This window comes from Diabrotica undecimpunctata, chromosome 2, assembly GCF_040954645.1.
Source record: "Diabrotica undecimpunctata isolate CICGRU chromosome 2, icDiaUnde3, whole genome shotgun sequence".
NCBI lineage: Eukaryota > Metazoa > Arthropoda > Insecta > Coleoptera > Chrysomelidae > Diabrotica > Diabrotica undecimpunctata.
Window position 1 is genome coordinate 180,520,524 of NC_092804.1, and position 24,827 is coordinate 180,545,350.

General features: G+C 34.1%; 1 protein-coding gene across 5 annotated transcripts in view; it reads right to left on the bottom strand.

Moving 5' to 3' along the window:
* LOC140435296 (furin-like protease 2) overlaps positions 1-24,827 on the bottom strand; it is a 1,428,549-nt gene that overhangs the window by 12,470 nt on the left and 1,391,252 nt on the right. For all 5 annotated transcript variants that reach the window (XM_072524126.1, XM_072524127.1, XM_072524123.1 and 2 more), the window contains 8 exons: positions 14,585-14,744; positions 4,407-4,710; positions 4,171-4,340; positions 3,730-4,008; positions 2,956-3,670; positions 2,708-2,895; positions 1,978-2,134; positions 1,098-1,369 (listed from right to left, as the gene is read on the bottom strand). In XM_072524126.1, coding sequence (XP_072380227.1) covers positions 1,098-1,369; positions 1,978-2,134; positions 2,708-2,895; positions 2,956-3,670; positions 3,730-4,008; positions 4,171-4,340; positions 4,407-4,710; positions 14,585-14,744 — 2,245 coding nt within the window. The remainder of the gene's footprint in view (positions 1-1,097; positions 1,370-1,977; positions 2,135-2,707; positions 2,896-2,955; positions 3,671-3,729; positions 4,009-4,170; positions 4,341-4,406; positions 4,711-14,584; positions 14,745-24,827) is intronic.

The window sequence follows — 24,827 nt, forward strand, 5'->3', positions numbered from 1 at the left end:
ATCATAAACGCTGAAAACAAGCAATCACAAACCAAGCAAAAAATTAAATCCAAAAACATAAGGAAAACAGAAGTCGTTTCTTCAGATTCATCAGAGTCTGAGCAAGAAATACCGTTTGTTGACTCTCAAGATGACATGGATCAAGAACAAGAGTATGTGTAATGCATCTACTGCCTTGAACTTTTTTCTTCCGACAAAACTGGACAACAATGGATACGCTGCTGCAAATGCTACAGATGGTGTCATGAAGCTTGCGGTGGAGCTGAAGGCAACATTAATTTTATTTGCGAATTTTGTATGGATGGATAGTCACTATTAACTTGTATTAATTATTTTTGTACCTTTTAAAATAATAAATACCATTTATTGAAATAAAATTGTTATTTTGTAATCACCAAAATAACAAATATATTGTTACATTGTACATGTACATGAAATAAAGCTTTTCCCTAATATCGGGTACCCTATCCAATATTAATCGAATATTTTGTAAGCTGTCGAATTTGGGTTTTTTTATTAACATTTTATTATCACCTACAAGTATCTTTTAGAGTTATTTAAATCCTACCAGAACATAATAGATAGTTATACCAATAAATTACTAAGAACAAAACAAAATTAGAATTCTTTTTTGGTAAAAAGTAGCAGTAGCAGTAGAAAAAAGTATCCAATATTAGGCCACTTTCCTTTACTTTTTGTATTTATAAATATCTAAAGGAATTGGTAACCTATAGAACATTTCTAACAATATCTAAGCTTGACAAAAGTGTTAAGTATCTTAAAGACGAGGATGAGAATAACCCAAGGTCCTCAATAAAAGATTGAGGTTACAATTGTGTCAGAAAGTTTTATTGGTGGCGCCCTCTAAGCATCTATTATGCAAAACTAAAAACCTCGTACTACCCCGACTCTTTAATTAATCACAATCAAATCCGTATATATCTAGAACAGGTGTTTTTTGCAGTCAATAAGATTCGAATTTTCACGTTTTTAGGTTTCACTTTAAGTTTAATTTTCCCGTTACACTAAAATTATTTTTATATTCTTCTTTTCGTAATATTCGATCGACCTGTTGTGCAAATATAAAAGGTACTCACCAACATCGCACTTATCGCTGTTTTGCGAGACGCATCGTCCCTTGCTGTTCACCTTCCAATCGTCCAAACACGAGATACACGTTGTTTTGTTACATTCGCTGCAACCCGGCGGGCACTCTATGCACTCTTTGCGCTGCGAATCAGCATAATGGTGGGCCGGACATTCCTTTATGCATCGTCCTTCGTGCCAGAACCTCCCGCTGGGACAGGAAATGCACTGAGAACTGTTTGATCCTGTACAGGTCTCGCACGATTCGTGACATGATGCACAACTGGAAAATAATATTATTACGATTAAGGAAGAAATTTATAATATAAAAAAAATATTAATTGGTTAATTACCAACGAGAGAGCTGTAAAAATGGTCAAAATTTTATTTTTTAGTTACTCAATTTCACTCATTTTCACTATCATTGTCATCAATAGTTATTTGGGTCAAAATTGTGCATTACACAAATATTTACTATTGTTTAATATTGTTTTATATTTCAAAATGTAAGGTGTTATGATTATTAACGCCACGCTTCTGCTGCGTAAGCAATAGGGTGATATCAATGATCGTTATTCTCTTAACTACTTAATGTTAAAAATGCACCTGCTATCAAATAATGCATTTCCTCCATTATTACTCCTTCGTTTCTTTTATTCTGGACCATCCTGTTAATCGAGAATACCCCAACACGATGTCTGACATAAATTTTTATTATATAAATAGTAATACATTGGCATTTAAAGCGTTTATTTGCGATAAAAATATTTTATGTGACATTCAAAAAATGTTCTGTTCTATTTCGGTTCCAATTTTGTTTCTGTTAAAGTTCGGATTTGTATCTTTACTAAAAACTTTCAAAACTTTAAATTAAAACACTTATTTGCTTACCCATAGTCGTCAGTCTCGAAAGTGCTAAGGGGACATGAAGCTAAACATCTATTTTGGAATAATAATAAGTGGTGATCACAGCTGGTACAATGGTCTGGGCGATCCTGACAACCTGCGCAGTTGGGCTGGCAAGGAATACAGGTTCTGTCGGCAAAATCTGCGAAAAAATTAGTACGTTAACAAAAAGTCCATGAAAGTTTGGAAAATACATAAAAATAAACTATTTTATGGTAAGGAAGTCTAATCAGACTGACAAAGAAACTCTAACTGACTATTTTACTCATGTTATTGAGACACAAAAAACAAACAGGACAACACTTGAATATGCTCTACAAAGTTTAAAATTAATAAAAGATCTTCGTTTTCGGTGTTCTCTTTTTATAAAATTGGCGCCCAACGTGGAGTTTGCATCACGACCTTGAGATTAAGTGTCTATTTAGTAAAAATATTAAATTAATATTTTTATATTTTGATTTTCCAATAATTCAATTAAATTGTTCCTTTTCTTATATAATTATGAACATCGTGTCATTTTAACGTTCGGAGAAAATTTAGTACTACCTATTTTTAGAAGAATAATAATAAAACAAAACAGAGAGTAAATAAAGAAAGGAAATGTAAAGAAATTAGAAACAAAATTTCTATTTTTAAAAAATAATATCAAAAATAGAGATATGTTGCAAAATGAGCTAGGATTTCTTTATCAAACTTTATTCATACTAGAACTTACTCTCATAGTATCCTTCAGGACATTGTTGCAAGCATATATCCAAGTCGATGACTCGCACGTGTCCAGGAGAACACGACAAACAACTCTTTTGATCTGGACCTGTACACGTTTCGCAAGCTTCATGACAGGGTTGGCAAACGTTTTGGGAATCGGAATAACTTCTTGGGGGACACGTAGACACACACGTTCTACAACAAATTGAATAATTAAAATATCTCAACAGAACTTGGAATATTTCGATTACTTACTTGTCCATTCTCTTATTCTTGCACGCTATACACTTAGTAGGACCTCGTCCAAAACATCCTTGTTCATCACATTGTTCATCACAGCCTTCTTTAGTTTCCTCCTCGTTTTCCAGATCATTATCCTGGTTATCACGCACCTCGGTTCTCTTTCCCTTGCCGTCTAGAGTACTGATCGCTTCTTCTGGATCGGATCCAGAAAAGGAGTATATATTCGGAAAGTCTTGGAAATTCTTAAAGATATTATCTTCGAAAAAATTGTCAGTAACGGGATTTACGGGTTGCGCTTGTGTAGGAAAGGTGAAGGTGTTTAACGGAGACTTCCATGGGGTAGATCTGGCTCCATTTGCAGGACGAAGACGTACGGGATTCACAGATGTACCATAGAAAATCAGTTGCCACTTTTTTAATACTCCGGGCTGATTAACGTGTCGATTTCCGGAATTGATAATCTGTAATCTCCATTTTCCTTCGGCCTTTTCTCCCCAGAAGTGCACACTTAGGAATGGCCAGTCGTCGAAGTTAGAGCTAACAACATCTCTTGGTCTTTCGAAAAGAAGAGTACTAGTAGTACCCATTGGAGAAGTAAGCAGTATACGAAGGTTACCTCTGGGAAAGAATCGTAAAGAAATCTTACATTGCACGTGCTCTAAAAACCGGACGTCGTTCAAGGTACCACTACACGCGTCTACTTCCATATTGAAATTCAAACTGGACCCTGCAAAAGGCATTAAATAAAATATGAACTAGACTTTACTACTAAAACGATTAATTTACCATAGGCAGGATTAATTGGTCGATCCTCTACAATTTCTTGACTTTTACAGATGTGTTGAGGTGGTACCGTAGTCCATTTTTCAGCTAAAGTAACCAAAGCACCAGCGTCCATCAGACCATAACCAAATTTGTGAGAAACTTTTCGCCCAACTCCATTTACTATCCATCCAGCCTCTTTTTCCAGTGGAGGAGCTCTTGAAGTTAGTACTACTAAATATTGCATGTCTCGCCACGTCAATGTGGGGTTGGCTTCAAGGGCTAGGGCGCATATTCCAGCAGCTAAAAATGTACATTAAATTGAAAAACGAATTATTTTTCAAAAAACGAGAAAGGAGAAAAAGATGTTGTTTATAAACGAGAGTTGTAGGATATAATGAAATTGGCTGAAATGAAAATATAAGTATTAGATGATATAAAGAAAAACTACATTAAAATGTTTACCTAAAGGTGCTGAAGCTGAAGTTCCAGTATGTTCTACAGTACAGATATGGTCTGGACGTAATCTAGCGTCCATATCAACAGTTGCGACGCTTTTGTCATGTCCAGGCGTTCCTGAGCTATAAGTTGTTGCTAATGTCGAAGAACACTCTTCCAAATACCAAGGTTTGTAACTAATAATAATAATAATAAAGAGAAAGTGTTATTAAAACTTAAACAGCAGCTGATTGAATACTTACCCTCCTTGAGTAGCACTGGATATACTCAAAGTAAATATACTGTTAGTGTACCCATCACAATTGCAGGAATCCGTATGTCGGCCTCCATTTCCTGAAGCCCAAACGAAAATAGAGCCTTTTCCCTTTCTGCCGCTGGTCACTCCGTATATGAAGGCTCGCCTCGCTAGTGGTCCGGGACCATCTACGGTTTTTCCGTCATCTTCAGGCCCCCAGGATGCGCTGTAGATGGCGATGTGTTCTGGATTTAGACCTAGGGCTCTGGCTTCAACTGCGTCGTTTACTACACCATCTAACATACGTACTCCTAAAAAACGTGTAAAGATTTTAAATAATTGGAAGATACACCATAAAAACAAAGTTATGAACGATTATTAACACCAGTTAATTAATACCAGTCTTGAAGACGATTTAGGCGAAGGAAGTAAAAAAAAAATGAATTAACACAAACAATGCTGGCTAAAATATAAGACACAGTTTGGAAAGATCATCAATTAACTAAGAAAATTTTAATAAGAGATACACCAATAACAACCAATATACAATAACACCAATACAATTTTGGGTTTTAAAAGCTGTTTGCATAATAGATGTCGAATTCAATAAAATATACCAATACGGCTTTGTCAGCAACATTTTTTTTATTTCGAATTAAAGTGTCTCGACATCTTTGGTCATTGACACGGGAGCAAAGGTTTACAATAGTACCTACAGAGTTATGATAGAGTTTACAATAGTAAACAATAACAATATTATGTAAATTATATTTTGTTAAATAACTGTGTAGTCTTTAAGAAGTCTATTAGGTTCTTGAGTCGGCTTGAACAGTTCAGAAGTTCTTTTAAACTGTGGGTTATAATGTTGGCAATGCGGTAGTTGACCTGGTAGTGTTTTGATATTCTGTAAAGATGTGCTTGATGGTAATAGGAATATCGTTGCAGCAGGAGCATAACTGTTGGTCTGTAAAGGACATAAGATGACCGTGTGTCCAACGTATGTATCTTATCTTCAATCTTCGTATTGCTATCTTTTCTTTTCTGTTCAGGGATGCTAGGGATAAATAGTTGTTAACATTAGGTTGTATTTCTCTAAGCTTTGTGTCTGGTAATCCAAAGTTCCTGCCACTTGCCTTGGATATTTTTTTTGAATTTTGATTTTCTATGTTCTTAAAGCTGTATGTTATAGATGGGTAAGTTGGATGTAGATGCTTCTTCTACAGCGCTCTCAGCCATCTCATTTTCTTGGATGCCGATATGAGAAGGCACCCATATTATTGTTATTAAAGTCCTTCGGGAAGTATGGGGATGGATCGATTCTAGTATTTTTTACACTAGGTGATGTTCATTGAAAATTTTTTCTAACGAATGAATTGCGTTCACTTCACTTCACTTCACTTCACTTTGATGTTTATCAAAAGAGAACTCGAGAGCTTTTAAAATATTGATTTTAATCTTTTCTTTACATATATTTTAATGAATACTTATTTAAAAAGTACAAACCAGCCATATATAACAAATAAAATCACATTTCCATCAATTTTTGAACGCAACACCTCTTTATCGTTGTAGCCTTCTCTTCTAAGTAGCAATATACGAATGCTTGAAGAATTTTGCTATTCCTCAACACTTTATCTCAATATATTCCCATTCAGTGTAATATTGATTAAATATTAAGACATTCCTAACACGTATTTCAAAAATTTCCCCAATCATATTTCACTCTCGAGTAGGTAATCAAAATTTCTGATATGATACCGCAGATGTCGTCTCTGAATGAATGTTTTCTTGATTTAGGAATCCTGTCACTTCTTTATTAAACAGATATGACACACCGAATTTTGTAGTATCACAAATGAATTGAAAACCGAATAAGATTGGATCTTTACGAGATTTTTGATTGGAGTAAAATTTCTCTTTTTTAAAATATATAACTGGACTTACGCAAATATTTGGAATTTTGCATATTTGTATAAGAGACTGTAGAGATTTCAGAGAAAAAAAGTTAAGAAAAAGAACCAGAAATAAAATAGCTAAAATTTATAAAACAGAAGGGGCAGATGGAATAACAGCTGAGAGACTCAAAGAAATGGTCGAGGTAGGGATTCAAGTCATGCTTAGAATCTGCAATGAAATCTGGAATACCGGAAAGTGGTCAAATAATTGAGATAAGCTTATTTTTATTCCCATACATCACCGACAGATTGAAACAAGTATAGTAAAGTAGCATTAATATTCTATATGAGCAAAGTACTCCTCATCATCATCAATAAAAGGCTAAAATCAATTATCTTATCATAGACTCTTCAAGAACAATACACAATCGTCCCAGGTGGGTGAACAAGAAAACATTTTTAGTATTCGTCAAATTAGAGAAAAATCCTGAGAGTTTAATATCAAAATATATTTGTGTTTTGTTGAATACTCCAAGACCTTAGATAACGTAAAATGGAATAAAGTATGGTATATAATTAAGGAAATGGGTACACCAGAACAACTAATCTATAAGCCCTTACAACTATATAATGGGACAAACTAAAATACATGCAAAATTCAGATAAATGACAGTTTATTTTTTCTAATCATGTTTTTTAGTGTATTACTATATAATTAGATTCCGTATTATGTTTCCTGGTTGATCTTGTGAAGAGACCCAAGTATACAAACGTCTTGGTTGTAGTTTAACCTTTAACTACGGGCTACGGTGTACTCAGTACACCAGTCGCACTAAATTGGCCGCTATTTCTGATAAGCACTGGTTGCGCACGTGTCCCTCTACCTAACCTATCTCTGATGTGTCAGCTATAAACCTCAACAGATGTAAAATTGATTGCTGCAGAGATAGATTGACGGTTGGAAAAATTCAGGAGAAGTTTACCAGTGGTGTATGTAGTACACCAAGCACCTAGTTATGTAAGTAAATTTTGTGAGATTTATATTACGTTTATCTACTAAAAAATAGCATTATTAATGTATAGCGACTTATATGTAACAAAAGCTAGACATTTTGCAACGTTTTGAATAAAAGAATTTGTAATTTGTTATTAAAATTTTAATAAAACTTTCAATTTATTATAATAAAACTAGTTTTATGATAATACATTTGATCAAATATTTTATTTTAGCATTTTCTCATAACTTAATATACCGTTATCTATTTGGATATTTGTGAGTACCTATTATTGGACTATTTAACGACCTTCTAGTTGTTTTTGTGGTCTTGTTTTTTCATGTTCTTTCTTCCATAGCAATACGGTCATGTCTCTTTGAAATATTAATTAGAAATAAATAATAAAAATTACAAACGTTGCCTCTATATATTTCTCGTAACGTTTATAAATCGAGAGGTACTACAAAATATTTACTTTGCAGGGATCGTGTACCAGTAAGAAATCCCCAAAAACTCTCAGAAGATGAACTTAGAGCTATGGCTCAAGCTATATTTGAGGAAGAATCTGATGAAGATGTTGGTGGAGACCCAGATACTTCAGACGACGAGCTAATAGAAAAAACGGAGCACGTCACTGAATCAGAAGTTGATCTGAATGACGAAAATCAATACACGATTGACTCGGACACAAACAATAACATTGAAAACAGTTCAGATCTTGATGAAGACAATGATTATTTTATAGCAAAAGACAGAAAAACTAAATGGTATAAGAAATCTCTTCTTAGCAAATTTACTAAAACTCCTTCAAAAAATATTGTCAAGATATTTCCTGGGCCAACAGTTTGTGCGAGAGATGTTACTACGGAACTAAGTGCTTTTGAAAAACTCTTTACAAATGAAATCATAGAAAATATAGTTGAATGTACAAATTTGCAGATTGCAAAAATGCGATTAAATTATGAACGGCCAAGACGGGCTAAAGATACGACTAAACAGGAAATCATGGCATTATTAGGATTATTATTTCTTGCAGGGATTAAAAAACAAAATCATACACACTTCCTCGAATTGTGGACAAAAGATGGTACCGGCTCAGAAATCTTTCGAGCCTGTATGAGCGCAGATCGATTTTTATTTTTGCTTGCTGCTCTTAGGTTTGACAACAAAGATACTCGAAAGGACCGAAAATCAATTGACAAACTTGCTGCCATTCGCTTTACTCTTGATACGTTTATGAAAAACTGTAGCAGCAACTATTCCTTGGGAGAAGAAATGACTATCGATGAAATGTTGATACCTTTTAGAGGTAGATGCAACTTTGTGCAATACATTCCAAGTAAACCTGCAAAGTATGGCTTAAAAGTGTTTGTGTTATGTGACGCGCAGACCTTTTATGTCACCAATTTTGAGGTGTATTGTGGTCAACAACCGGAAGGGCCCTACAAAAAATCTAACACACCAACGGATATTACCCATCGCCTGCTTCAACCTTGGAAAGGTAAAAACCGTAATTTAACATGCGACAATTGGTATACGAGTTATCCGTTGGCAATTGACCTTTTGAAGGAAAAGATAACGATGGTTGGCACACTTAAACGAAATAAAAGGGAACTACCTCCAGAGTTTTTACCAAGAAAAAACACACCAATTGGATCATCCACTTTTGGTTTTCAAAAAGAAGTTACCATTGTATCCTACACACCAAAAAAAAAAAAATAAAGCTGTCATTCTCCTATCTACCATGCACAGTAATTCTAAGTAGATCCCGAAACAGGAAAACCAATGATAATTTTAGACTATAATTCACATAAAGGAGGCGTAGACACTGTAGACAAAATGTGCAGTACCTATTCGGTATCCCGAAGAACACGAAGATGGCCAATGGCATTGTTTTTTCAACTCCTGAATATTGCCGAAATTAACAGCCAGATCCTGTACAATGCTGCCAACATCGACAATCCTCAAAAATATAGAAGAGTTTTTCTAAAAGAATTATCATTGGCATTGATAAGACCTCATCTTTCTGAGAGGGCGGAAATACAGAGTTTACCTCTGGATTTAAAAATATTCTTGAAGAAATACAAAAACGTACAAGACGACCACGATGAAGAACCACCAGCAAAAAAACGGGGGAGGTGCCATTGTTGTGGAAGGAGCAAAAATAGAGTTACAACAATATCTTGCAACAAATGTAATAGAATGATTTGTAAAGAGCACTCTGTTACAATTTGTGCAAATTGTAATTTAGTAGACGCAAACGAGGAAGAAAACGAAAGTGAATAGCACACATATTCTCAAATATGTTCATTTGTGAATGATTATTTACTCCTATAATTTTAGATTTATATACTATAATAGTTTTATAATATTTTTGATGTTAAGCTAATATACAAGAATCTCAAGAAGGTTATTTTTAGAGAAAAAGAAGTGGTTGAGTTTTTGTTCTTATATTTGTTGCTAATCTTTATATTTTCGTTATGTATTATTTTTTATGTTAAGACATTCTCTTAAATATATGCCTACATTTATTATATACAATATATGTACTAAAAATACGTAGTTGTGGCTTTTATTTGCGTTTTTAGTCGGTGGTGTACAGAATACACCGCGCACGTAGTTATGACTAATGGAGGGGCGCCCGTAGTTAAAGGTTAAAGAAAGTATTTAGTATAGCAAATTCTTCTTCCTCTACAAATAGTTTTAATCTTTCTCCCCTTTGATTTCTCTTCCCTAGACCAAAATCACCCGCTTTACCCTTTACCAATTTTCGCATTCAATTTAACCATAATAATAGTTAGTTACAACAATACACACAACATCCACATCATAGACGTGTATGGGCAAAAATCCACTGTAAAAAGAGGAGCAATGCAAACTTTTACCATACTTATTGCATCGGCGAATAAAATTTAAGATTCAATTTAACACAAATACAATTTTCAGATCCTTTAAAAGCTAGAACCTCGTTGACTACTCATCAAAAAGTCGTAATTTTATAAATGCCGAACTCATTTTTCGCGCGCAATAAAAGTGATGGTCCATACCCGGGAGGGGTTAAATATATATACGAAACGAGAGATGTGAAACTCGCAGCATATGTCGACATTGAGGGACTATAAAATGTTTAGAGGGATTATATCGTTTTATATTCGAAAACGTACTAAATTATGTAATGCTCGGTAAATAACATCAGCAAAGTGAAAACAAATTTAAATTTCTGAAGAGATCGTAATCAAATATTTGCGTTTTGGTCGTTGCAACTTTACATATTAATAACATTATTAAAATTTTAAGTTCGTCATTTCCAAGCAGTAAGTTATTGGTAGAAACTAGATAAAATGTGCACATTAATATTTTTATTGACACTCCGAGTTTCATTGTAAGCTTAAACGTTCCTCGATTGTTTTATATTTTGGCACTTCTGGTAACTATTACAACTAGTTGAGTTCTTTGGTGAATGTCGAACAACGCATTTTTTCTTTTATTAAGTCTTCTTTCTAGATCCGCGTTAGCACATCTGGTTATCATTTTTTCCACGTTTTTAATTTACAGATTTCGATAGTTGAAACTGATTTTTACGTAGCATGATGCACCACAACCTTTCCTCAGCACTTTGTTACAAAACCTCTGGATTACTCAGAGTTGTTCTTCCGAGAGAGATCCCCAGAGCTGCGCATCATATGTCCATACTAGTCTGAACGTTTGTTTTTAGATTAGTCATCATTATTCTGGCTTTACAAGCACGTATTCCCATATTTCTCAAGTCTTCATCGATGTTATCAACGAAACTTGTTCTGGGTCTTCCTTTTCTTCTCTGACCAATGGGTCTATCAAGGAGCGTTTGTCTAGCTGGGCCATTTTGTTTCATCCGTATTACATGCCCTATCCATCTCAGACGTTGTATCGTCTTCTCCAAACTCCATTGTCATTCTCTGCTCCATAGATTCACCTTAGTACTTTTATTTCGAACCTAACATGATTTCATTATTTTTTGTTAGAGTTCAGGTCTCTGAACTGGTAGACCTGGGTGTATTACTGTTTTGTAGAGTTTTATTTTTGTATTTCTCGATAAAATTGTGGATTTCAGGAAGAGATTGAGCCCAAAATCGCATCTGTTGGCCGTGCAAATTCTGTGGTTTATCTCTGCGGTAGTGTTATTTTCGTATTAAGGAGCACTCCCAGGTATACAAATTCGTTTACTGCTTCGCTGACGTCATTTTCTACAACAAGTGGACGTAGGATTTGTGGTTGCGTGCTTATTTTCATATACTTCGTTTTATTGATGTTTATTATTAAACCAATTTTTGTAGCTGATTCTTTTAATGCTACATACTTCTCGCGTACAGCGTTTTCCGTTCTCTCAACAATATTGATATCATCAGCATAGGCCAGGATTTGCACTGATTTATTATATATTGAACCAGTGGTTGTGATTTGTGACATACGTATTACTTTTTCCAGAGCCAGATTAAACAATATACAGGAGAGAAGGTATTTTTGCGCAGCTCGTTATTTGTTTTAAAAGATTCAGACAGTTTCCCCTGAAATCAAACTCTACATTCAACTTTTTCAAGAGCTAGTTTTGTTAATTTTACCAACTTATTTGTTACTCCATTCACTTCAAGCACTTTCAAGTGTTCAAAGCACTTTCATTGCTTTGAACATTTCTCTTCTATTCACAGACTCGTAGGCTGCTTTTTCTTCTTCTTAAAGTGCCCTCTCCTCAATGGAGGTTGGCTACTACAATTTTAAAATCTTCTCTATCTTCAGCTGTTCTTATTAGCTGTTCAAAATTTAGCCCTGTCCATTGTCGGAAGTTTCTGAGCCACGATATTTTTTTCCTTCCTAGGCCTCTCTTTCCCTCGATTTTTCCTTTCACTAAAAGTTGGGCATATTGGTACTTATTATTTCTCAGTATGTGGCCTAGGTATGATGTTTTTCTAACTTTTACCGTGTTAAAAAGTTCTCTTTCCTTGCCTATTCTATGCAGCACTTCTTCGTTTGAGCTATGCGATGTCCATGAAATTTTGAGTATTCTCCGGTAGATCCACATTTCAAAGGCCTCCAATTTATTTACGGTTGATGTTTTTAGGGTCCACGTTTCAACTGCATATAGAAGAGTCGACCAGACGTAGCATTTTGATAAACGTAGTCGAATTTTGAGTTTTATTCGAGAATCACAAAGCAGGTTTTTTATTTTTTCGAAAGATTTTCTGGCCTGTTCTATTCTCGATCTTATTTATAGATCAGGATTTAGGCTGCTATCGATTCAACATCCCAGGTACTTAAATCTATTGACCTGTTCTAAAATGTGCCCATTTATTGTGCAAGGTGGAGGTACGTTTTGGTTTTTTCGGATTGACATCACTTTGGTTTTTTAATGTTTATTTTCATACCAAATTGCACACAGGTCGAGTTGGTCTTGTCGATGAGTCGTTGTAGACCTACGTCGGAATCCGCAATTAACACTGTATCATCGGCGTATCTGATACTGTTGATATTTATGCCATTCACCTTGACTCCATCCTTGGAATCCTCCAATGTTTCTTTAAATAGAAACTCGGAGTAAAGATTAAATAGCAGAGGCGACAGAACACATCCTTGTCTAACTCCCCTCCTAATTTCTACTTCTGCGGATGTGGAACCTTCGATCCTAACTCTGGCGTTTTGGTTCCAGTACAAGTTTTTTAAGAATTTGATGTCTTTTCCATCTAAACCGACTTCTTGCAAACGTTCTAATAGTAGGTCGTGTCTTAATCTATCAAATGCTTTTTCGAAGTCTATAAAGGATATAAATATATCTTTCTGTTGGTCGTAGCATTTAGGCTGCTTTTTAGTCTATAAATATGTGATGAGTATCAATGCCATATTCAAGTGTTTTTTGCAAAATTTGTTTCAGGGTTGAAATCTGATGAATTTTTACCTGGTATTTTCCTACTATCCATTTTGCATATGGTGCCATACGGTGACATAGTACTGTGGAAAATATTTTATACACTGCATTTAGAAACGTAATTTCTCTGTAGTTAGAGCATTCAAAGATATCTCCTTTTTTGTGTATTGTGCAAAGTATTTCAATATTCCAATCATTGGGAAGGAATTTCTGTGTCCATATTTCATTTGTTAGCTGCTGTAATGCCATTATAGTATCATGGCCACCTTCTTTTTAAATTACTTGATATTATAAAATTTCTTCCTAACATCCAATAGAATTTTTTTAAAATTTATATTTAGCCCTTCTCTCATCTGCTTTGTATCTCTATTTTCTAGATGTAATTAAAGGTATTTAGCAGAATCTTCAACAGGTGTCTCTGTATTATCTATTCTGATAAACTGATACCGTTCTCTTTTATTATACCATATCTACCACCAAGTTAGGAATATCATTAGTGCATAAGAGGCACACACTACTTTGTGGTACTCCTGCATTGAGTGCCCATCCTATTGTTTAACTCCAAAGAATTTGTTTAAGATGTAGGATTCTAAAACTTGAGGCTTATGTTACATCCAGAAATATGAATGAACATACTTTGTTTCGTTTTACTGCTTTTTCTATTACATTTATTATTCTGTGAACCTGTATAGTCGAGTGACTTTTTCTGAAGCCTAAAAAAGGTTTTATTTTTAATTTTTTCAATTTTCTAAAAGCTTTTCAAACAGTTTCGACAGTACATGTAGTAGAGATATGGGTCTGTGATGAAATTATATTCCGTAGTTTTTCAGGCTTCGCTTTCATTACAACCTCTGCTACTTTTCATTGTATTGAAACATATTTCAGTCTCAATGGAGCATTTCTTAGATTACTTTTTTTACTATTCGACAGATACATAAATATAGATATTCATTATTCGTAATCAAATAAAACATCCTCATTCCTTGACTTCGTACCAACAGAAATAAATCTTCGAGCTAAAACTGTGAAGACAGTTACAGATCTAATAATATATTCTAGGTTATAGGTGATAATTTGACATAAAAATAGCTAGATGACTCTGCGGTGTTAGATTATTGATTTTTTCGAGATTTAAAGTTGTTCGCTACGCACAGGGCTTCGCAACAGAAAGTTTCGTTGAACATATTAGTGATTCTAATAGGTATAATGTTTTACCAACTGTTAAAACTCTAATGGAAACTGCGAGTATTTTCCCTCCTTTCGTGTTAGCCATTTCACCCAAAATCCTATTTTGACTATCAATTTTATTGTCATACTTTTATCCAACAGCAAATCCAGATTCGCCAGGATCATAATGCAGATATCAATTAATTTTAATAGCATACATTTAATAACTTACCTCCTATACTAGCGTTGTAAGCTACGCCTATCCCGCAGAATTGATTGTAAGCTACTGCAGCAACCTCTCCTGCACATCTTGTCCCATGTTTATTATCGCCGTTATCTTGGGGCATAGGATCGTCGTCGTTTCCATTGATGTCAGTACTGGCTAGCGGATCCTAAAACAAGAAAATGGTGGTGATAAAATTCAAGAAACAATCGTCTAATGAAAATAGTGGTGTTTTTGTAAGGAGACTTTTTGAGAGTATAAATACAAGAAATCTATGGTTGCTTGAAAGAAAACCATGTAAAGTAAGTATATTAACATAAAACAAACACTGTTATTAGAATAATGAGGACCAATAGTTTCATTAAAGTATTGAAAAAAAAGGATAATACACAAAAGCAACATTTATCATACTGACAATATGTTTTTGTAAGTTGGAACTATATTGTGAATATACGACAAGGACAAACTGGTTGAATTTTAGAGCTCAATTTTCCATGAATATTGTGCAATCAGCACTGCAACATTAAAGGTTTTATTAGCATTTGTGACTTCATACTTGCGCGAAACAGGCTTTTCTGTAGTTGCAGTAATAAATACAGGTATAAAATAGACGTAGAGAAAAAAATGAGAGTAGCAATTTCCAAACTGGAGCCCCGGTTTCAAAGGTTATGCTTAGAAAAGCAAGCACATCCATCTGATTAGTCATCCAGTAGGATATATTATCTATATATATATATATATATATATATATATATATATATATATATATATATGTAAAAGAAAGTCGTGTTAGTTACACCACTTATAACTAAAGAACGGAAGAACAGATTGGGGTGAAAATTGGTAGGGAGGTAGCTTAGAGCCAGGAGACGGACATAGGATACTTTTTATCCCGTTCGATAGCGTTCCCGTGTGACTTGACATGAAACGTCAGTCACTATAAAACGTGGTATAACAAAAAAGAATCAGACTTGGAATAACAAAACGCAAATGACAGCAATGTATTTGACGTAAAATGACAGCTATGTAATGACGTATGGATGACAATTTGATATTTGTAAGAAATCAATATTAAAACTATTTCTATTAAATAAATAATTAACAAGTGGATTGAAGTGAAGAGTTCCATCAAACCCATGTAACCTGTGGCACAAATACAAGGATAGTATGTCAGAAGATATTTTACATCAAAGTCGTGTCAGTTCCAGAAATCACGATATTGAGATGAATGAGGAGATACATAATCGTGCTTTACTCTTGGTCGAAGATATGTGTTACCTCATGTGCGGTAATTTATTAATCAGGTTAGGAATGCCAGCGCCAAATCGTTTATTTAATCGAGAATTGGAACGGGAACGTGAATATGATCACCAGGAATTAGATTTAGTAGTTCAAAGGAATGTACCCCTGTTGAATTACCAACAAAAAGAAGTTTATGATACTTTAATGAAGGCAATCGCTGATGAAAATGGTGGTTTATATTTCCTAGATGCCCCTGGTGGAACTGGCAAGACATTCCTTATGTCATTAGTTTTAGCAACTATTCGGGCGAGATCCAACATAGCGGTTGCAGTTGCTTCTTCTGAAATAGCAACCACATTGTTAGAAGGATGCTGTACGGCTCATTCAGCATTCAAATTACCATTAAATCTTCAAACTATTGAAGAACCAACGTATAATATTGCAAAACACTCAGCAATGGCCAAAGTTTTAGCGGCATCGAAAATCATCATCTGGGACGAATGCACAATGGCGCATAAACGTGCATTAGAAGCACTTAACCGAACATTAAAAGATTTACGCAATGACTCGAGATGTTTTAGAGGAGCAATGATTTTACTGTCTGGCGATTTCCGCCAAATACTGCCAGTAATTCCAAGATCTACGGCTGCCGATGAAATAAACGCTTGCCTCAAATCGTCAAATCTATGGCGCTATGTGAAGAAACTGCAGCTGACAACAAACATGAGAGTTACATTGCTTAATGATACATCTGCTGAAGATTTCTCGGAGCAATTGCTGACTATCGGTAATGGTCAAGTACCTGTCGATGAATCGAGCGGATTAATATCATTTCCAAATAATTTCTGTAATTTTGTCTCATCAAAAGACGAACTTATCAACAATGTATTTCCAAATATTATTTCTAACTACAAAAATAATGAATGGTTGAGTGAGCGAGCAATTTTAGCGGCTAAGAAAAAAGATGTAGATGACCTGAACTACATAATTCAAAATAAGATCATTGGAACAATGCATTCATTCAAATCTATTGACTGCGTCACAAATGAAGATGAAGCCACCAACTATCCAATTGAATTTTTAAACTCTTTGGACGTGCCTGGCTTACCATCGCACAATTTACGCCTAAAGGTTGGCTCCATAGTAATCATGCTTCGAAACATAAACCAACCAAAACTGTGCAACGGTACGCGTTTGGTGGTTAGTAAATTGATGAACAATGTAATTTACGCTACGATAATGATAGGAAAATTCAAAGGTGAGGAAGTTCTCATTCCGAGGATCCCGATGATCCCAACCGATATGCCGTTTGAATTTAAAAGACTTCAATTTCCGATACGCCTTGCATTTGCCATGACCATCAACAAATCACAAGGCCAATCCTTAAAAGTTTGTGGTTTAAATCTAGAACATTCATGTTTTTCCCATGGTCAATTATACGTGGCATGTTCACGGGTCGGAAGACCATCTGCGTTGTTTGTTTTTGCGCCTGATAATAAAACAAAAAATGTCGTGTATCACAAGGTACTTAAGTGAAGAGCAACCTATGTACTAAAATACAGAAATAATAATGAATGATTAATGTAGTTATTTAATTTTTTTTGTATTTTTTCCAATAAAAAAAAAAACACAATCTGCTTATTTATTGCCATTAAGGCGGAACAAAGTTCGCCGGGTCAGCTAGTCTCTTTCTATTCTTATGCTTATGTTTTGATTTTTTTTCCTATTTTCTAATAAAAATTATAAATATTTTCCAAATAGTGTTTTTCTGATAACCTGTTACTAGGCTAGTACTAAAATATACTTTTGAGGGCTGAGTTGAGGGGCGTCGTAAAAAATGGCCCACGGGCGTTACAGTACAAATAAGTTTGAGAGACTCTGACTTAAAAAACTAATGAGTTTGTTCCAAGTTTGTAGTAATATTTTAGGTTAGAAAAAAAATGCTAAATAATCATATTGATGGATCAGATTGTAATGTTCACAGGTATCTTATTGGTGTATTTAAAAATGTTTTGGAATGTAGGGTTTTTATATAAGAGTTTTGGAAATTTCAAACAATTTTCACCTATGTAACCAGGTCTTCTGGCCAAGTCCTCTTCAGTCTTAGTTCCTCTGTAGGTGGCTAATATAATTCACTGATAATTTAGCTGTGGTGCGTTGAATTAGGAATTTTGGCCTTGTTGGCGTAAAGTGATATGACATCTTTTACGGTTGGTGCTGCTAGGTCATTGTAGATGGTTGCATGGCTCACATACCAAGGGGCGTTAGCTATCATACCCAATGTTTGAAGGCTTGCTACAGCTCCAGAGTTCTACGTCGTAAGTCTATATTGGTTTTAGTATGACTTTATTAAGCAGTATTTTGTTCTCCCATGACAGTTGTGACTTTCTGCCAAGTAACGAATTCATTTGTTTTAATTTTATATTTGGTGTTTGGAGTTTTTTTGGCGCTAATGTGTTGCTTCTAGGTCAGCTTTCGGTCCAAATATAAACCGAGATATTTCACAATGTCTCTAGCAGGAATGGGGGCATTGCTTAGACTAACCTGTGGACAAGTACGTTTTCTTGTTGTAAATGTGATTTGGGCTGATTTTTCGTTATTGATTTTAATTATCCATTTTATCAACCAATTCTGTAATGAATGCAAGTAATTTTGCAGCTTTTCAGATGCTATGTCTGGCTCTTTGTTTGAAACTAAAACGGCTGTATCATCGGCAAAAGTCGCCACTGTGACGTCATATGTAATAGGTATGTCAGTACTAAAGATTAGGCACAGGAAGGGACCGAGGAGACTTCCCTGAGGAACTCCGAATTGGATTGAGTGATAGGTTAAGAAATCATTATTGATTTTTAATTGGAACGAAAACTTGTTAATATAGGACTTCAGGATAAGATACATATCGCTAGGCAGTAAAAATTTTAATTTATATAGCAAACCGTTGTGCTAGACCTTATCAAAATCCTGCAGAATATCGAGAAATACTAAGGCACACATAGTCTTTGCTTCCAAACTTTTCCTGATTTTATTTACTATTCTATGAGACTGTTGGATTGTTGAATATTTTTGACAGAAATCAAACTGATGTTCGGGTATTATGTTCTCGAGTGGTACAGTATCGCTTATTCTATTTAGCAGGAGTCTTTCAAATATCTTAGACATAAAAGCGGAAATACACCATTCAGTTCGGTTGAACCATGTGGATGATTCAATTATATTGTTGGATCAAATTGAAAAGCAACGCTTCAATTTATTCTTCATTCAATTCGGTTGAACAATGTGAACGATTCGAAACGTACGTACGAAACTTATTATATCACAAGCCAAAATGAAATAAGCGGTTGAATCGAACACAATCAACAAAACTTGTATAGACGCGTCATTGTGGATGAATCATCCATATTATACAACGAAGTTAAACAAGAGTAGAAATTAGCTCATCTCATTTCAACGCTAAATTTAGTTAAACGCTTTTATTGAATTGCAAAATACATGGTTCATTTTGGTTGAATCATCCACATTGTTCAACCGAATTGAATGGTGTATTTCCCCTTTAAGGGCAACAAGCTTATTGGACAATAGGAAGAAGGTTCTGTAGGCAATTTACCTAGCTTTCCAATTATTATAATATGAGCATATTTTCACTGGAGTCGAAAATGGCTTAACTGCAGCATTCTATTACAGATAGTAGTAAGCAGGAGAACTGCTTTCCTGGTTAGATGTTTTAGGATAATCCCATCGATTAAATCGTATCCTGGGGTTTGTGAGAGTTAGTACTCATTATTATTTTGCGAACCTCGAATAGGAAGAATGCATTTATTGGAGTTGATAGTTGACAAAATGCATCTAGATATTCGCTAACTATATCATCGTTTATGTTTTGACCTAAACTTGTAGTAAATATATTTTCTAAATATTCTGCGAATACATTAGTTTTTTCATTGTCAGTCTGCTACTGCAACTTCTATCAGGATTTCTTATTGGAGAAATTGGTAGTGTAGGTTTCTTGAATTTTTTAGTTGCTCTTCATATAGATTGGTTATCTAGAGAGAGATTGTTATTATAAAAATTGAAGTTGTCATTACGAGCTTGATTTAGCGCTGACGTTAGCTGGTGTGTTAGTCTATTTAGCTGTGTCTTATCGAGTGGATTTCGGGACCTTTGCCATTTTGCCCGTACTCTGCTTTTTTCGGTTAGAAATTGTTTGATATGTAAAGGCACATTGTTGTTTTCATGATTACCGTTTTTACTTATAGGAGTAAATCCCCAAGCAGCGTTTTGTATTACAGCCGTTAGCTTTTTGTACTGCAAATTCCAGCTCATCAAATTCTTTTATTCAGTAATCTAACGTTAAATTCTGGTTAATGGTGTTTTCAAATTGTTCCCAGTTTGTTTTTTTTGTTCGATGGTCTTAATGGCTGTTGATTGTATATTAGAGTGTGTACACTATCTAACAGAATAAATTACATTGGTCAAAATGAAGAGGATAATATGTTGAATAATAAAATAATTTATCCTTTTACTGAAACAAAAACCCTAAAACCATTATCGAAATTTATGTCAAGTTAATCAACGACAACGATGCAATGAATTTGATAACAAAATAATTATTATTATAACGATCAAAATTTATAATAATAAAACCGGAACTTTTTATCAAAACCGCATTGTTGTTATGCACTCTATATAATATATGAATTATTCTAGAGAATAAACAAAATAAATCAAACAAAGCGCGCAAAATAATCAAGCAGGCTTCGGCTGCTGCTCTATGAATTTAATTATTTCAATTGGACGGTCGTTGTCAACGGATTTGAATATTGTTAATATACGGTTCGGTACAAGCACGGTACAATTAACTAATAAATAATTATTTGTTGTCGATAAACAAAGCTAAATATTCCATTATAAAGAGATTAGAACGTTCCTATTTGTTTCATGTTGATTTTATTCGGAATCCATGTAGAAAAACTGGAAATTGTTTTATTCAATTCAAAGTGTGACATTAAAATTGTACTTTATTCTACGGTTGATGAATTTGTTCCTGTGCCAAAGTTACTTTTTGTTTATTGATTTAATTTAGTATTTCAGTGGTTTCCATTTTGCTATGTTCTTTTATTTTTCCATTGATCGCGTAAATACTTAGTTCTTGTCTTTTCTTCATTTCCCCGGCCATTGTTTCATAAAGTTATACCATTTTCTTGTTTCTTGTTTGGCCTTCAATGTTCTATGAATTGTTCCGTAATAAATTGTTAGGAATCAACTGCGCAAAACTTATGCAAAACCCTATTTTTGTTCTTATGGGCTAACTCTAGGTTTGGCAACGTTTCGTCATCATTAATGTCTGCTAAAATTTTGTCCCAAGTAGGGTAACGGGTAGAGTGATTGGCCACTTAAGGAATTGCCAATTGAATTAAAATTGTAAATTGGTATCTTTTAAAGTGAAATATTTTGTAAGGGTTTTTTAATAGTAATGAAACATCAGATTTCATAAAAACTCAGGTTATTTTAACCAGAAATAATAATGTATATTAAAAATAAACACAAATTTGAAAACTTACAGAACTACACAGTTATTGGCCATACAAATATAGTTATTGGCATATAGAATTACAGTCATTGGCCATTCATAAAATTCCTAATTTTCTTTTTTTGTTCGTACAGGTAAGACACACAAAACTATTTAAGTTTTCAATTTGTTGTTATTTCTTTGCACAAGTACCAATATGGTAGCCTCTAACACAAAATAGACATTTTATTCCAACTTTTGATTTAGATATATTATAGGAACAAGAATAACACAATCCTGTATACAAAAGGTTATTTACAGGTGGGTTGGTGTCGTCTGATTGTTTCACCGTTATATCTGAGAGAATTTGTATTTTTTCATGTTCTGGATATCCCTCAGTTTCAAAAATAACTTTCTTTTAGCCGACTCACCAGCACGTTTTTCTTGGCTGGTTTCCAAATTTGTACATTTGCTTTGGGATATAGTCTTCAAATTTGATGAATTCATATTGTTGCAGGCATCAAAAAATATGTTATCAATTGTGGGCAGATTAACGTTTTCCTCTACAGAATCAGTAAATTGGTTTCGTGACAATTCTTGTTTTTCTTTGAGTACAACAACATCTGGTATATGTACTCTAACTCCACTTTTCAAAGTAGTGCTTTTAATTGTATGATCAATAAGTGTATTTGCTTTAAAAATATTAGTATCTGCAATATCAACTGTATTTACTGTAACATTTTCCTTATTCTTCACAACAGTTTGACATTTTTTGCTCCCGCAATTGACTCCTGTGGCAATTTTTTTTATTACTTTTATCTTGATTTCCCTGTTTTTTTTTACCTTTATTGTTTGCTTTTGCGTCAATTTGCTTTTGTTTTGGTTCTAATTTTATTTTCTCTTGTTCTGCTTGTTCTTCAATTTTACGCCTCTCTGCATTTTGACGATCTGAAGAAGTGAGCACGAAAGGCAACCTTTCTGTTTGCTTTTTGCCCTTTCTTTCTGGGGTTTTTGGCCAAAAAAAGAATTTGTTGATTGAGGTGTCAATTTCTTTAGATAATGAGTTGTCTTGATTAACTAAAGGCAGATTATTATTGGATGTCGATTGAATATCTTCTGTCATTGTATCTTCTGTGACATCTTTTATATTATATGTAATATCAACGTTTTCTGGAAGTTGAATTCGAAAATCCGAAAGTAGATTTTCTTCTGTAATAACAGGAATATCTTGTAAGTTGCATATGATTTCATTGCCACCTACAGGGTTAAGTGTAATATCTGAAGATATATGGGTTTCTGTGATGATAGAGGTATCTTGTATATCATTTGTGATTCCACTTGTCTCTGTGGTCTGAATCGTGGATAGATCTATGGTATTTTGAAATAAATTAAATATATTAAAGAGCAATTTTGAATCTCCACTTAGTTCTTCGCAATTATCCAAACTTTGGAATTCTAATATTTTTGCGGCTCCAACTGTGTCTACAAAATCTTCATATGTTATTGATTTTGTCATAGAAATTGTGATTAATACCTTTATGCGGGTTTTTGATCTTCCCTAAATATTTGGAATAATCTATTGCTTCAGGGTTCCATGGATACAATCCAGATGCTTTAGAGCCATTAATTATGGAATCTGATTTTAATTGACTAATGGCTGTGTTTAGTACCAATGCAAAATTCTCTTTGATAACTACTGAATTCGGGTTTTCGCGTCTAAACTTTAATACTACCCGGTTTCAATTTGCCTTTAATGGTTTAAATGCAGCAATATCTGCAGGTTGTATAATTCTGGTTGCATTGGGATATAAGGCCACTAAAATAATTTGTAACTTTGAACATAATTCACTAGTTTGAATGGTAAGTGACTTTTATGTCCATCAACGAACAAAATAACTGGGAAATTAGTGTTTTTCGCAACTAGGTACTTATATAAGAAGTTTCCTATATATTCATAGAAATTTTCATTCTTCATCCATCCCGTATCGTCACATCCTATGCCCCATTCTCGTGGAACGGTATTTAAAATTTTGGTAGGAATTCGTTTCTAAGGGTAAATAATCATTGGTGCTGTTATTTCTCCACATGCTGTAAAGGTAAACATAACCGTAAAATTAACTTTGGAGTGATGCTCTATTTGATATACATTTTTGCTTCCCTTTACAGCCAACACTCGTTTATTTTTGGGACATAAGAGGAAGCAGGTTTCATCGCCATTTAAAATACGTGAAGGGTCTTGAAGAATATCAATGTAACCTTTACGATGCAAGTATTCTTGAACACCGGTGAACCATTTTTTACATCTTTTTCAGACAGAACTGAACAACAGCTGCCGTTACTGCTTCTGGAGTTCTCTCACTTAAATCTGGGTGTCGCTTTAAAAAGGATCTATACCAATCTCTTCCGGGCCGATTGTCAGTAAAAGTGTTTGCACGTGGATTTGCGCCAAGAAAACCATTAACCGAGTCTTGTATATCTTTCACTCTTACCGGAAAACCTTTGTCTTGGCATGTTATGATCCAATGCTTTAAACGATTCCCTTCCTCCTAACTAAGAATAGCATTGGGACCAAGGGTAGTTTTTTCATTAAATTTTTGACTTGCTCTAAACTGCAATGTTGCTCTTGGCACATTAAATTGTTCAGCGGCTTTTCGTTGGCTCATGCCATTTTCGATGGCCTGAAAAGCAGACTGAAGATCTTGTTCTGTATATTGTTTGTGATACGTTTTATCTTTCCGGATATTTGGCATTTTTTATTCTAAAAATTAAAATCATTTATTAGTAATAATGTTAGCTACAATACGGACTTTTCAAATTTGATTCAATATGCCCACATTAGCATTAATTTTATAACAACTAAAACGATTGTAATTTTATAAATACAAATCCGGACAAAAAATATATTCTTATTACACATTACAGTTATTGGCCACCCTGTGGTTTAGTGATTGGCAGTCGGCCAACCACTGGTTATTGTCTTAAAAAATAAGAAAAAATGTTTAAAATATCTTATTTTGGACCAAACTAGGCTGAAAAAGTCTAAATTATAATAAATATTTTAATTCGAAGTAGGTACAGTAATTGGCCAGCAGGCCAATCATTATAACACGGACATATTTAAGATACAGTGCTTGGCCACTCAAATTTACCGCCAAAAATGCATAACTTAAATATTAAAACCACTGATAATGTAAGATGTACCCCACTAAATCGCCATAAAATATTAATATACCCAGATACATAATACTATTAGCCAATATAACTCACCTCGTGAATAGCCTTCCTTAACAAATTCTTTCTGGATGCAACTGTTAAGCTTCAAACAACACACGCCGTAACAAATAGATAATTTTAACTGAGAGAGATGATAGCTAGACCAAATATACAGCAATGTTGCCAGATTTTAATGCAAGTAAATTTATTTCCTTATATTTTCTGAAACTCTTAATATTTCGGATTTTTTTGAAAGTGGCCAATCACTAGTGACCGGTCAACAACTGTACC